The 14,759-nt window shown below is 48.7% G+C and overlaps 1 protein-coding gene across 2 annotated transcripts; it reads left to right on the plus strand.

The window, feature by feature from the left end:
* Positions 1 to 7,586: 7,586 nt before the first annotated feature.
* On the plus strand, positions 7,587 to 13,492 carry POLR3H (RNA polymerase III subunit H; the record flags this gene model as incomplete). 2 transcript variants are annotated; one of them, XM_080628524.1, is made up of 6 exons in its annotated part: positions 7,587 to 7,697; positions 9,061 to 9,157; positions 10,794 to 10,880; positions 11,848 to 11,911; positions 12,527 to 12,734; positions 13,370 to 13,492. In XM_080628524.1, 6 exons carry the CDS (start codon positions 7,587 to 7,589, stop codon positions 13,421 to 13,423), a joined length of 621 nt encoding a protein of 206 aa, XP_080484650.1. In that variant the 3' UTR covers positions 13,424 to 13,492. The 2 variants fall into 2 exon arrangements, with proteins under 2 accessions (XP_080484650.1, XP_080484651.1); XM_080628525.1 differs by lacking the exon at positions 10,794 to 10,880.
* Between the last annotated feature and the right edge of the window lie 1,267 nt (positions 13,493 to 14,759).

Consider the following 14,759-nt stretch of genomic DNA (forward strand, 5'->3'; position numbering starts at 1 on the left):
GCATATTTAATTGGCTTAATGGCCCTCGGTGAGCCGGCCCTCCCACATGGCACTTCTTTGTGCTCCTTCCCGTCCGCTGGAACCCCAGGGCTGCCCAGGACGGATGGACGGATGGATGGATGGGTGGCTTCTCCGCCAGCGGCTGTCACACTCGGGCTCTGGTCATGACCCACCATCCCCTTTATGGGCTGTTTCCCTTCACGCCGCCGCATTCCTTTGCAAATCCCTGGCTCAGATGCTGTCTGCCACCACGCTTGGGTCTGCCGAGTGCCGTCGCTCCCCCTGCCCCAGCCAAGGAGCTGGAAGTTATTTTCTCCCTGCTGCCTTTTCCAGCAAGATCCTGCATGGGCTCTTCCCTGCCACTCGCCATCATGTTCTCTCTATCTCTCATGACTGACAGTGGCCTCTGTTCAGAAGCCAGGTTTACCTCCCTGCTTTGTCCACCTCTGTATGTCAAACAGACCCCCCATCTCCACAGCTGGTTGCCGGCAGCCATCTCCTCACCCCGTGGAGCACAGAAAGCAATGTTCTGGCCCACCGCCATCCTCCGTGGAAGCTGATGCCCCCCCAGACCCAGCCTGTCTAGACACAGGCTGAAACAGAAGAGCTACACCCCTCCAGACACAGAAACGTGCCCCCAGAGCTCAGCACAACAATAAGAATCCCACATTTCAGCTGCTTGGCACATTCAAGTGCCAAGGGACCCAGCAACAACGTGGTAGCCAGCAGAGAGCCCGAATCAGCACCTCCCGGGGGCTGCCGTGAAGGGCTGGAACCAGCTGGGGAACCGGGATGGCTCCAGGCAGGGGTTGGCACAAGCAGGTTACCCCTCGCTGGGCTGCGTTTCTCCATCCTCCCTTGGAGGAGGCTCACAGCCTTGGCGTCTGGCAGGTTTTTATAAATGCTGTCTCTATTCGATGCTAATGAAAGCCCCTCAGCCCTCCCACCCCCCTTTCTGGTCATGCCGTTAAGAGTTAATACTAAGCAAAGCAATTTCCTTGCCCACCCTGCATGTTAAAAACCCTTTTGCTGAGACAAATTACTATAGGAAAAATAAACTAGGCGGTTTTTGGGGAATACAGACTGACAGCATCCTCTTCCTAGCTAAGCCAATCACGCTCACAACTCCAGGGATCTTTGCTGAGATAGTCTCGCCTACGATACAGCCTGCTTAGCGCTAAAATATGAATGTCACCTTTATGGATCGATTATAAAAAGCTCCCTTAGTGCTGGGGTGCCCAGCTCTCCAGGAGGCCACGGGGGAGAGCAAGAAGGCTGCCAGATGCAAAGGAGAAGCAAAGGGAGAAGCCATCATGGAGGCTTGATTTACCTTTTAAGCATAAATGCATAATCCTCACTCCCAAATACCAAATTTATGGGATTAGGTTGTTTTGCCATGTTTGGTTTGGGTGCATTTTTTTAATTAGAACAGTGTCTATTCAAAGACCTGGTGCAAATGTCCTCATCTGTGCGTCCTTCCTTCCTCCTTTGTGGATCTAACTTGACATCAGCAGGAATGAATAGTGCAGCCAGTCCTAAAGAAACCCCGATTCAAGCCCACATCATTATCAGCCTGGTTTAATTAGAAGGATTTTTTACAGACCGCCTCCCCTTCACTCGGCAATCAGAGAGCTTGGTCCAGCTGATCTCAGCCCCTCATGGCAAAGACCTGGCTATCTGCCCCCCAGCCACAGCAGACATACAGTACTACACTGCCGCCGCCACCTCCAGAGGAGTTATTGTTCCTGAGGCTGGTGGGGAACAACCGAACCGGAGGAGAGAAGTCGTGCTTCAGCCTCGCACCTCTCCACCATCAAAAGGAAAAAGCAGGTTTGAAAGAAGGTGGCGGTGCACAAAGTTTAACCTCCAGCCACAATAGCCCCAGATGGCCATTGTGCCTCCCCTCACTCACCTCCTTAGCACTGACGGGCTCCCTGGAGCTGTGCTCTGCAAAGCATCGGTGCTCAGCGGGGCCGAACGCTCCTCCGCTGCCGTGTGAGGAGCAGTGGTCTCTCCTGCAGCCTGGCTGTGGGGGGCTTTCTCCGGGTGTCTGCCTGCCTGCCTGCCGGCTGCCTGCTGATGGACCTGCGGGATCTGATGTGTGGATGATGTGCGCCTCGCACACACACACGCATTCGCACGCCTTCCCTGACGTCAGGGCCAGGCCAGGGGGAGCGGGCAGGTGGGAGGGATCAGGCTGGTCATTTCTGAGCTAGGCTTAAAGGAGCAAGGCTGTATGGGAGGCTGGAGGCTACGAGGGTCAGCCCAGGGAGGCTGCATCACTCCAGTTATGCAAAGTGACGTGCATCGGTGCATTCCTGGCATGGCTGGACGCAACAGGGCAGCACCATGGGCACTGAAAGGGGAGAAGGGGCCAGAAAGCCAGGGGGGCCTGCAATGGGTCAAGCCTCTCCCATATCACCTCAAGACCTACTGGTGCTGCTGCAGCCACTCTACCCACATGCCCAAGCCTGCAGCCCGCAAGCATCCATGGGTGTTGCAGTCACCCCCAGCACAGCCAGGAGAGCACATGCCACTAATCCACCCCATTGCCCCCTGCCCCTGCTCTGGCCTCATTTCTAGCAGCACACTATGCTAACCCTCTGAGCCTAGAAGATCTTCGCTTTCTGTTTGCTCTGTGCCAACATGACTCTGCTCAGGAGAGCCATCTCCATGGGCAAAGGCAACGTCATAAGTCGGCCAGAGACTTTCTCTCTTGGGGGCGCAGGGCTATGCGATGAGGACAGTCATCAGTTGTACCCACTGGGGAACAGGGAGAGGAGTAGTGGGGTTTAAATTGCAAGGAGTGAGATTGATGCTAGACATTAGGAAAGGCTTTCTAACAGAACAGGCAGTTAATTACTCAAGTAGATTGCCTGGGGAAGCACTGGAGTCTCCATCACTGGAGGTTTTTAAGAACAGGCTGGGTAGGCATCCTTTGGGAGGAATTTAGGTGGTATCAGCCTCATTTTGGAGCAGAAGGGTGGACCACACCAGTACCTTAACATACAGGACTCTGTGATCCTGGAATAAAGTTTGCAAGAACCCCAAACAACCATGGCACAGTGTCAGTGCTGCAGGGAGCTGTCATGGGCGTCTTGTGACATGAGGTGGTGGTGGGTTGCTTTTGGTTTCTTACACAACTCTTGAGTCATTCTACATAGATGAATGCGATGGTAGCAACCAGAGCTGTTCCACCAATGACCCCCGAGGCTGCAGGGTGGCTTACCAGTAGTGTGGGAAGCTGTGAGGCATGGTGCAGAGTTAGGAGACAAGGTAACAACTGCTCCACTTGGCTTTATCCATCCATCCCTCCATCCCTCCCTCCATCCATCCATCCATCCATCCGTTCATCCATCCATCCATCCATCCATCCATCCATCCATCCAGGTAGTTGGGTGTTGATCTGTGGCCACCCCAGAGGCTTTGACAGAGGGACCAGACCACAAAATGGTTGTGTCCCTCCTTGTCAATGAACTATATTGCAGAAAAAGGCTCTGCACACAGACGAGACCAGCCCATGGCAAGAAGCACTGAAACCCCAAGTGCCGGTGGGTTCTGCCATTGCCCATCATGCTCTGCTCAAGCCTTTTCAAGCAGTTTTCCACAGGAAAACAGGAGCCTCATTCCCCCCCTACAGACACCAAAGGCTCATCTCCCCACTCTACTCTTCAAAACCTTGCAAAAGAAGGGGAGCAGAAACCCAGCCCCCTTTCAGTCTTCATTCTGAATTTCTCCTGAAATGGCCCATCCTCTCCTGAGGGACAGCTCTACACATCCACATGAGGAGGGTTCTGAGCTGGAAACAGCTGGAGGCCAGAAGAGTGATTGTACATTGTACATTGATGATCATAAATACTTGTACTTTCCTGCCTGGTTTGTGGTTCACCAGGGTTAACGATGTGTCCAGTCAAACAGTATCAACTGAACAGAGGGGACAAGTGTCAGAACACGACTCTGCCACGTAATCACTAAAGGCTCTTGACAGAAAAGGCACAGGGAACTCGAAGGATGTTTGACTGGAAGGTGGCTCTGGGCATGTGCTGCAGCAGAGTCTGAAGCATGCAAAACTTATAAAAGGAGAAAAGGGGAAGCTTTGATCAGACAGTGGGGGTACCGGAGATGCCTGCAGAGGTGGAAGCAATGGCAGAAGTATGCAGGACTTTGTATGTGAGAAGATACATAATTCCTTTGGAGTCAATCAAAGGAGGCCCAATACAGTCTAGATGCAAATCACCACTCACCTCCTCCAACATCTCTTACCCAGTTTTCTCCAACAGGAATGGGGATGTGGGGCAGAGGAGATCTTAAAGCAAAATAATTTGGGGGTTCTTTATATTTTCCTCCCTTTTCTCAGCCTTCAGGTAATGTCAAATAGTATTTTCCAGTTTTCCTCTACAATTATGAGAATGAGAAATGTCAGGGATTTTCTCTGAGTGACAGGAAGACCCTTGTGTAATCCCTGGATTCCAGTAGCTTAAGTGTCAAAAAAAACCCCAATCCCAGCAACTGAGAACCATCCTCCCAAATGTTGGAAAAGGCCCAATACTGCTGAGACAGACTTCAGAAACTTTGTGGTTATGTATGAAAAGGTGCACACAGGCCCTGCAGATTTGTGGATATTCATTGTGTCAGTACTACTGGGACAGAAAGAGACCACTCAACACAGTGAGGCTGGTCTCCAACATCAAGATACCTTAGACGCTGACTTAAACATAGGGTAACTCCTAGTGCCATCATAGCTCAGTTGAGACAACACCCAGGGTTTACAGGGCAAAGTTTGGCTTCTGTTTATACTTGTACATTAGAGATGGTGTTTATGAAATACAAAATTCCTCCAGGGAGAAAACTTAGGTGGTAACAGAGCAACATCCATCATGTGCACAAAGGGCCAGGCACACACTGCTTGGGATTTGGGGGGGTTACCTGCAGAGGGTGAGACTGGAAACCATTTCCCACAGCCTGCGATGTTACTGGTAGACGATGAGAAATGGCCAGCCCGACTCAGCTCTGGTGGTGTTTGTAGCCTGGTATCTAAGGCAATGAAGCTCATTTGATGCTGCTTTTGCCAGCTTATTCTCCACACATTTTGACTCGTTTTCCCCAGAGTAGTATCAAAGTACCCACAAGTGTTCCCAAAATACACAGCTATGCAGAGAAGAGGAATCTGTTGCCCTACTGAGGAACAGCCTGCAGCGTTCAGCCCTTGTTGGCAGTCATAGAGCTGACACATGAGAGAAAATCTGCACATCCCCAATGCAGAAGACTTTGTTTGGTGCCTGCACTTTATGAGACGCCAAAGACCCAATCATAAGACACAAGCAAGTATGAAGCAAGGCCTCACAGACCCACTGCTCACATGGCTGTGGATCAGGGTGATGGGAGACGCATCTGCTTTGTATCAGGTACCCAAAAGCCTCCCTGCTGGGGCATGGCTATTGGAAGCACAAGAAATGTTTGCTCAAAGACAGGCTAGAAATGGAAGTATGACTATGGCTCTGTTCAAACCCACTTCTCTCCATCTCCCATGCCCTCCCAGTTATTCAGCCTGCTCTTCCCCTGAACCCTTGCCCCTATTTAACCTTACAGTTCTTATACAGAAAAGTGTCCTTGCCAGTACCTCCTCGTGTGATAGAAAGGCTATTTCTTCCCCTGCCATCAGAAGAGGACCCCGACCCAGAAGAGGGTCAGAACTATTCTCTCTTCTAAAAACATAGCTCCAGATACCCACAAAACCTGTGCTCCAGCTAAAGGTCAAACCTCACACTGCCAGAGCTGCGTGAGGCCAGGACAGAACAGCAAGGGATGCGGCACGCGTGCCAGCAAAACTGTGCCATGCCGAGATTAGCGCAGCCGCGACTGCAGCGCAGGAGGAAGGAGCTGCTGAAAGGCTCCCTGAAGTAGGACGAGAAGAGTGAGAAGCACTGGGGATTTGGGTTGAGGTGTTCTGAGAGAGCAGTGTCCGCGGTGCTGGCAGCAGGGCTCCCTGCTCAGCTGGTGGATACTGCTTGAAGGAAAATGCTGCTCTTCTCAGGTTGTTTACAGGGGAAATGTTGTTCCAGGGCTCATTTAATACAAACATGCCCAACATGTGCAGACCAGCCATTAACAAAGGACAAACCCACAACCCAACAGATCCTGGTGAAACAGGAATAACTGCGAAGAGATCAGAAACTCCTTGGCCATGACAGGTATCTTGTTAATGAGGCCAAGCCACGGTGTTTCCAACCTCGTTTTCCCCTTCCTGTCCCAACGCAGCTCAACATTTAATGATTCCTCACCTAAACCACTCATTACCCCTCCCGCTATGCGCTGCTGGGGGCGGTCGGGGACGACACACTGAGCCTTGGCATCAAAGCCGATGTGCTGACAGTGCAGTTTTGACTGTCAGCCAGGGATGTTTGGTTTTCCTGGTGGATCCTTTTTTAAGCACACTTCAAACGGCCTCCTTTCATTTCTCAGACATGAGTACACCCCCTTGTTTTCTCCCATCCCTCATGCTGTTTGACTCGCTGCAGAATGCCTGTTCTTAATACATGCACAGAATAAACTATGCCAGCTCTATGTGATGTCAATTTGTCCCTGGCAATAACCTTGATCTAAGTGTTGGGTAGTCGCTGCTCTGAAGCAGGCTTCTAGGGGGAAGTGGGGTATAAACCCACCCAGGTTTGCTATTTAGGTAGGCAAACAGCTCAAGTGTTGGTTCTTGGAGAGGTGTAAACTTCGACCTCTGCTGCCCTGTAGGATAAGCAGACGAAAATGATAAAGGAACTGACTACAACTGCAATTGGGGATTGCTTCAGGTGAAACATCAGCCTAGACCCAGGAGCCACTGCCCGGGGAAGACACCTGGGGTGGAGGGCAGGCTAAGCGCAGCCTTGCGTAGACTGCCAGGTTGCTGAGGGGCTTCCCGTGTTCACACTGACCAACACCAGCCCCTCCGGGTATCAGCGCCAGCCCCGCACCGATAACGGCAGGTAACGCGCCGGGCCTCACCCCGCCCTGAGGAGGGACAAAATGGCGGCTGCGGGGCGGGGTGGCTACAAGGTTCCTCCCCTACGTCCCGTGAAGGCTTCTTCGCTCGTCAATCAGCGCGGGCCCGCCCGCGGGAGGCGATTGGCTGGGGCGCCGGAAGTGCTGTGGAGTCCGGTAGCGCGTGGTGGTGTTCCGCGTGTAACAGGTGGGTGAGGGAGTGGCTGAGGTGCTGCTGGTGCGGTCTGTTACCTACCCTACCCTACCCTACCCTACCGTACCGTACCGTACCTTATCTTATCCCCGGTCCGCCCGCCCGCTGAGCTCCCCCGAACTCCCTCCCCGTCCCGACCGGCTGTTGGTCTGCTCTCATGCTCCATGCAACGGCAGCTATCTGGTCGCCCACCCCGTTGCTTGGCAGCCTTCAACCCCCTTCCCCGCTTTCGGACCTCCATGTCCTGCCTCATTTCTTGACATCCAGGGTGCTGACCCGCTAAGCTGCGTGCAAGGCGTTCGGGGTTCCCCAGTTTTCGGGGTGTCGGCTGCCCTCGCAGTGCTCCGGTGCCTGAAGCGTTTGGTGTTTGTCGCTTTCCTCAGAGGCGCTGCCTGCCACCATGTTTGTCCTGGTAGAGATGACGGACACAGTGAGAATTGCTCCCTGGCAGTTTGAGAGGAAACTGAATGATTCCATTGCGGAAGAGCTAAACAAGAAATTGGCCAATAAGGTAAAGCGTGGGTCATGTATAGGTTGGTGGAGGCATCATAACATCCCTGAGTGTTTCTTGTTCCTAACGAGATGTGTGGGTGAGGTGACAGAATAGATGAGATGTGAAGGCCACCCCAGTGACTGAAATACAGGAGAGTGCAAACAGATAGACATGTATCATCTCAAAGGGGACTTTTTTCTAATGGCTAATGCTGTAATTGGAATATAATGTGATACCAGATGGGGCAGAGAAGCATGGAAGAGAATTGAGAGTAACTGCTGTTTGTGTGTAGAGTAGCAATCCAAAACTCTGTCTGAAAAGCTGATACAAACTAATCCATCCAGAGGGGGGAATTTAAGAGAAGGTAGAATCCCAGAATGGTGTGGGTTGGAAGGGACCTTAAAGTTCATCCAGTTCCAACCCCTGCCATGGGCAGGGACACCTTCCACTAGACCAGGTTGCTCCAAGCCCTGTCCAGCTTGGCCTTGAACACTGCCAGGGATGGGGCAGCCACAGCTTCTCTGGGCAACCTGTGCCAGGGCCTCACCACCCTCACAGTGAAGAATTTTGTCTTATGTCTGAAGTGTAGAACAGCAATACTGGAAGAAAAATTAAGGTATTAATAGGTGGCTTGATCTGTGCTTAGTACTCAAAATACAGTGTGGCACTAAAAAGTTGGTCTTTGGTGCAGGATAGAAACAAGTGTTCTGTCTTTCTGCAGCCCCGGGACTGTGGTTTAGCATGCGGCTTTCAGTGCAAGGCAGGGAACATGAAGGGTGCTCAAAAGAGCAACCTGAAGTGATACAGGGTTGTGAATAGCAGGTTATAGGGACAAGTGCCAAAAAGCGAAGGTCTTCCCTCATCCACTGATGACTGATAGGGGCTTCAGATTGTATATGCTGGGAAGCCCTCTCAGAAGTAGCAGAGGAACCAAGAGCTGTGCTTGGCTCTCCCCAGCGCTAATTTAGTTTAAGACAAAGGCAAGCCTAGAGGCTTCTGAGAGTGTAACTCTAGCAAAAAGTATGTTTAGCTTTTGGACAAGCTGTAGGGCTGGTGAATGATGTCTGTGGGCAACTGTTTGCTATCTCAGCAACTATCAAGTTCTCTCACTGCCGACAGTTTCCCCAAGGGTTTCTGTTTGTAGCCGTGCTTTTTGCAGTGCCAGTGAAAACACTGCTCCGATAACACTTGGGTAGGTTTGGGGTTCCCCTGCAATGCAATGTGGTTTGGGCTGGGGCTGTTGAAGGGAGCATACCAAAACAGCCACCCTTCTGTGGCCTTGTTTTGAAAAGGTGTGTGTAGTGTATAAATTTCATGTTTTACTTGGTTTAACCTGGTGGGTTGCTTGACATACTGCTTTTTAATTGCTTTCTTTGAGCAGGTTGTGTACAACGTTGGCCTCTGCATCTGTTTGTATGATATCACAAAGCTGGAAGATTCGTACATTTTCCCTGGAGATGGTGCATCTCATACCAAAGGTATGTGCTTGTCCTCAGGTACATGGTTTTGCAGAGAGCTAGTGATCTGGAAATGTAAACTGGGTTCAATTGTTAAGGAAAGTGAATTTAAAGGAATTTCTGAAGTTCATTGCTTTAACTCCATTCCTATAAGGAGGGCAAGAGGAACATGGCAAAAGTCCCTTCTTTGCACTTCTTGGGTACAAACATAGCTTTAAGTAGCCAGTCCTGTTAGCTTTCTCCAGCAGTCCATCTCTGTTTTACCACTAGAGATGTAGGTGTGGAGTGAGGAAGAAGTTAATTTAGTTTAAAATGGTTGGAAATCTGCATGTAGAAAATCAGTTGTATTAATTATTCTGTGTTTTTCTAGTATTTGTTTCTTTTTGAAGCTTATTTTCTCTAGCTAGAATATTGAAACACACACCTTTCTACATAAAGCATTTGCACAGCATTTGATGCTGTTTTCCAAGCTGGAAGTTTTGCTACATCTTTGAGACTTAGACAGATCTGGTTCAGCATACACATCTAGTGGCTTTTTGTTTTAAATAAGGAACGACTAATTTCTTTGCTTTGACTTCTGGCAAATCTGCCTGACTGAAAACTGGAAGTAAATGCATAAAACCAAATTTTGTCATATTTTAAAGTTAAAATAAGTTTATTTAAACTGGAAAGAGATGCATTTTTTTTCAGTTTCAGTTTTCACTGTGGAAGCGGAGCTTGAGCAAATGAAGTGTTTCCTGTTAGAAGCCACCTCGACTGACTGAATGTGGCTCCCCTTGTCCAACTTTTAACTCCAGAAGAGCTTGCTCCCTTCAAATAAAAGCTTTCTCTAATATTTAAGGAGGATGGCAGACTTTCCTCCTTGCTTTAATCTCTGTTCAGCTTCTTAACTTTGAACTACTCCTTGAACTGAAAATGAGAGGATGTATTCTCTCTGAGCTTGGGAAAAAGTCTGCTTTCAGAATCTGGGATGGCACTTTGATAAATCCTAGTAATAACTCTTTCTTTAAGGTACTGTAGCTGATTTTATGTAAAAGAGGAGCATTGAGTACAGACAGCTAAAATTATGTTAAATTGCTCATAGCATTGTTCAGGTAAGATTGGTTTAGTATAGCATTTTAATAATTACAAATGCAAAATGCTTACTTAGAAACATGTTGTTTAAACTAGATGAAAAATCCAGTTATGTTAGAGTACCTTACTCTGATAATATGTGCTATCAGTTATTTTATCTGAAGAAAATAAGCATTGCTGACAAAGGTAAAAGGAGCAGAAGTATTAGGAGAAAGTATAATTTCAACTGGTACTCTTGGCCTTGGAGCATTGTGCAGGAATGCTCAGATCATAACTTAAGCACAGGCCCCGCTCCATGTTCTTCATCTTACAGTTTCATTTTGTGATCTTAAACTCTGGCAAGACTGACAAGCAGGGAACAGGGCACTGCTGGGCAGCAACTCATACAAACTAGTTAGGAATCTTAACTCCTGTTCCTGTTTTTCTGTCTAATCAATGCCTGTAAGGAAATTGTCAAAGAAACTGGGGAAGCATTTTAGAGGGCGTACAGGGTGTGGGATTTTGTTTTAATGGCTGCCAACCCATGGAAGGACTCTAATTCACTAACATGGGCATATTATTAATGATCCGTTTTCTTTTTAAGTGCATTTCCGCTACGTGGTCTTCCATCCCTTCTTGGATGAGATCCTCATTGGACAGATTAAAAGCTGCAGTCAGGATGGTGTTCACGGTAAACCGCAACTTCTAATGCTGGGGGCACGCAAGCTGCAGAGCTCTTGGGGCTGTTGAGATACTGTGACTTCAGGTGGTATTGCACTGTCTGTAGCCTGGTTAAAGACTATCAGTGGTCCGTAGCACTGCTGTCATCTGAGGTAGTCTGAGCCTAGCAGCTTCCCCTGCCCTGAATGGTTTTGTCTGTGCTCCCCTCTCCTTTTGTCATTCACGTGCATGCCCAAGAAGAAGAGGCAGCCCCATTTGGAGCATAGACTGGATTTGTTTCTTGCTTCAGTTAACTTGTTTTTTCAAAGTGGTAGTATCTGCTTGATCTGATAGATCTTCCCTACAGTTCTCTGCAAATCCGTGGTTGTTTGCTGTACCTAAAAACATGGCAGGAAAATGTCTTTGTGAGCACAAAGTGCTGTCAGATTCAGGGAATACATAATTGATGAGTTGCTTTCCTTTCTTGTAGGAGTGTTCCACAGAGACGAGATCCTCTGCTCTGTTACTAAGCCAAGACAATAAGATTATCCTGGCTGCTTGTGTTGCTGAATTTGGGCATGTCTGCTTTCTGATAAAATTCAGCATTTTGAAATCTCAGGGGGGAGGTGCGGGCTGTTCTAACTTTATATTGGCCTGCATTTAATATGTTACATCTGTGATTTCTAAGCAGTTTTCTGTCGCAGACCTCTATAGCATCTGACTCATTTCTTGGAACGCTTTCATTTCCAGTCCTGCTCCAGCCTTTTCCTTTCCCAGTGGGCACACAGACTGTGCCCTCTGTTGCTGTATGGACTTTCAGCTAGGTGATTGCTTTGCTGCCAACTGAAATTGAGTGTTGTGGCTCAAAGAGTAATTCCTGCATCACCTCCTTCCTGAAAGAGTAAGGAGAATGAGTCTAGAAATGCAGTATAGGAATCGCTGTGGTACATCATTTACAAAGAATTGTTTCAGTCTTCATCAATTTCTTTTCTCCACAGTTTCTATTGGATTCTTTGATGATATTATCATCCCACCAGAATCCCTGCAGCAGCCAGCTAAGTTGTATCCCTTGATCACCTTTGATAACTTTACTACTTCATTTCAAAGGATTGTGCAGTGCTGGCCCAACAGTATTCACTGCTGCAACAATGGAGGTGCTCAGTGGCAGAAGCTAAGCTGTTGTGTGAGGCAAGTCCTGCAGACTGTTATCACAGCCAGACAGGGGTTTGCAGGATCATTGTGCCTGCTAATGGAAATGAATGGCAGCAGCCCCTGAACAACTACATTTTAATCCCTGCCTCTAGTCTTGGCTGCTGTTGAAGGCAGGACGCAGGTTTTAGCACATTGTGTGATGTCGAGACAGACGTTGTGTGTGTAATGCACTTAAGGTGAGGTCTTCTTGGGTTTGAGGGGGTTTGTTTGGGAGTCTTTTTTGTTGCTGTTGTTTTTTATGGGGGGTGGGGGTAACCCAAACTGTGCCCTGCAGCATACACCTCGAAGCAGGAAAATCGGAAACCAGATGGGGGTTCTGTGCAGATGATCACGGAGGAGAGTGCACTGCCCTTGGAGAAAGAATAGTGAAAAGGCTTTGAATTGAGTCTGCTCTCAAGGCTGTCAGGAAGTGGTCTGTCAGGCAGAACTCTGATAGTTTCCCTCCTTAACCCTTGGCGTGGCCAGCGATGAAGCAGAGCAGGTGTGGGTGTGGGAATATGAGACAGAAGAAGGGGCCCATGACCTTTACATGGACATTGGGGAGGAGATCCGCTTCCGGGTCGTGGATGAGACATTTGTTGATACATCCCCGACGGGTCCAAGCTCTGCAGAGGCTTCCGCTTCCAATGCCACGGAAGAAGTCCAGAAGAAGGAGGCACCCTACACTCTTGTGGTAACTATGTGCATTATTCATACAGCTTTGTGAATGCTGTGGGTTTATTCTATGGCTAAAATAGCGTCCCTTCCCTGAGGAACGGATTGCTTTAAGCTGATAGTGAAGCAGAGTCCTGAAAGGAGTGGAAAAGGGGAGAAATGAGATGATTGTTCTCTCATGGCTGCTCTGTGTTTGCTGTCTGTTTTTACTGGAACACTTCGTGGTTGTTGGTGGAGTTTCTCCTCCGGGTCTGATTTAAAGAAGAGTGCGGGTACAGGCTCTGCACGTAGGAGTGAGCACAGAAGTACAGCACTGGGAGAACCACATCAAGGTTTACACAGCAGCTAAACTGTCTTTCCCATTCCATGGTTTGGCGTAAGACCCACCTGAGTACAGCGTGAGAGGAAGATGGATCTAAACCAATGAACAATGTAGGGACAGTCAGGAGGTGGAATGGGTGCTTGAATTTCAAGTGTTGAACATTGGGGGTAGTGTTGACAAGGCTCCAAGGAGCCTGGGCAAGTGCTGGGAAGGCTCTGATTGGGGGGGGAAAAGTGAGAAGCTCATCCATAACTCGGGGGGTGAGAGAGTAAATTCTGGTGTGTTTCCTCCTGTATTCTTTATGCATGTTCTCCTTTTCTCTCTGTGAACAGGGATCCATCAGTGAGCCAGGCCTGGGCCTCCTGTCGTGGTGGACAAACAGTTAGCTGCCATCAGCGCCTGCTCCACAGAAAGTCTTTCCGGTGGATGTTTGGGGGATAATGGGATCCTGCTGGTGCTCACTGCTCCTCTGAAGCTGAATGAGAAATTAGACCTGCCATTCTGTGGTTTCCCTTTCAGCTTCCAACCTGCCAGATAGAGACAAGTTGCTTTCAAGAAATGTCTTCACTGATCCGTAGAAGTGAATTTACAGGCACAAAAAGCCCTGAGCGCAGCAGCAACAAACTCAGCTGGAGCTTTGGTCTCCTGCCCTGCAGGGAAAACTGGGGAGGTCTTTGCTTGTCAGAATTAAGAAGGGGGTTGCCTTCAGTGAGTGAAAGCAGGAGAGAATGCCTGTCAAGGAGGATTGCTTCCTTAGGCTGAGAGCTTTATCTGAGAGGGGTAGAAATCTGCCCTTCTTTTGACAGGAAGTTGAACAGCAAAACACTGGAGTTAATGGAGGTGTGATACTCTTGAGAACTGGAAAATGCTGCTGCCAGGAGAGGTGGTGGTGGTGGTAATGTTCTGCTGGGAACAGGAAGTTCATCCATGGATGAAGTTGGCCAAAAAGAACTGTAATGGTAGTAGTTTACCTAAAAGTAACTTGGGCTCTGTGAAGATGACCACTGTGGAATGCTACAGGCTGCTTATTGTGCTGAATGGAAATACTTTATTGTACGAGCTGTATTTATGTAGAATGAGCTAAACTTTGCAGGAGTTCAACTGAAAATACATAATTATGAACTGAAATGGACCAAGGCTGCTTTGAGCAAGCCAAATACTTGTTTGTGGGGGTGTGTTAATACAAGAAATGGAATAAATAGTAAAAACCACACAGCCTGCCTTCCTATTCAGTTTGTGGGGGGAAACTATTAGCTTCCTGACTAGCAGGAAGGGAAGAGTTGCCTCCTGCAGTTCAGCTACTTGGATTTCAAGGCAGACAGTGTTGCAACCAACACTTTTCTCTGACAGCCAATAACAAACAATTGCCATCACCCTCCCTGACAGCAGTAAAAGGGAAGGGGGGGAACAAAACAGTAAAATCTATGCAGGGCCCATTGCCAAGAGAGTGATGCTACACATAATTACAAAGCCAGGCACATTTGGCAGGAAGGGGCTGTAATTCCCTGGGATAGTGGGCCTGCTTAACCTCCAACTGGGAAAACAAAGCCTGAGTCACCAGCACCCTCCCTGCAGTGTTGTTAGAACCCCTTAATTCTGAACTGTTATTCCTGGTGCATCGCCCTAATTAAAAGGGAGCCTGGAATTCTTCAGGTTCACATAGTAACTGAGGTCCATCTGCTCAGACAATAAGCTTAGAGTGCTGTCTATAGCGCAGTGGTG

This window comes from Psittacula echo, assembly GCF_963264785.1.
Source record: "Psittacula echo genome assembly, chromosome: 1".
In the NCBI taxonomy this organism is placed as follows: domain Eukaryota; kingdom Metazoa; phylum Chordata; class Aves; order Psittaciformes; family Psittacidae; genus Psittacula; species Psittacula echo.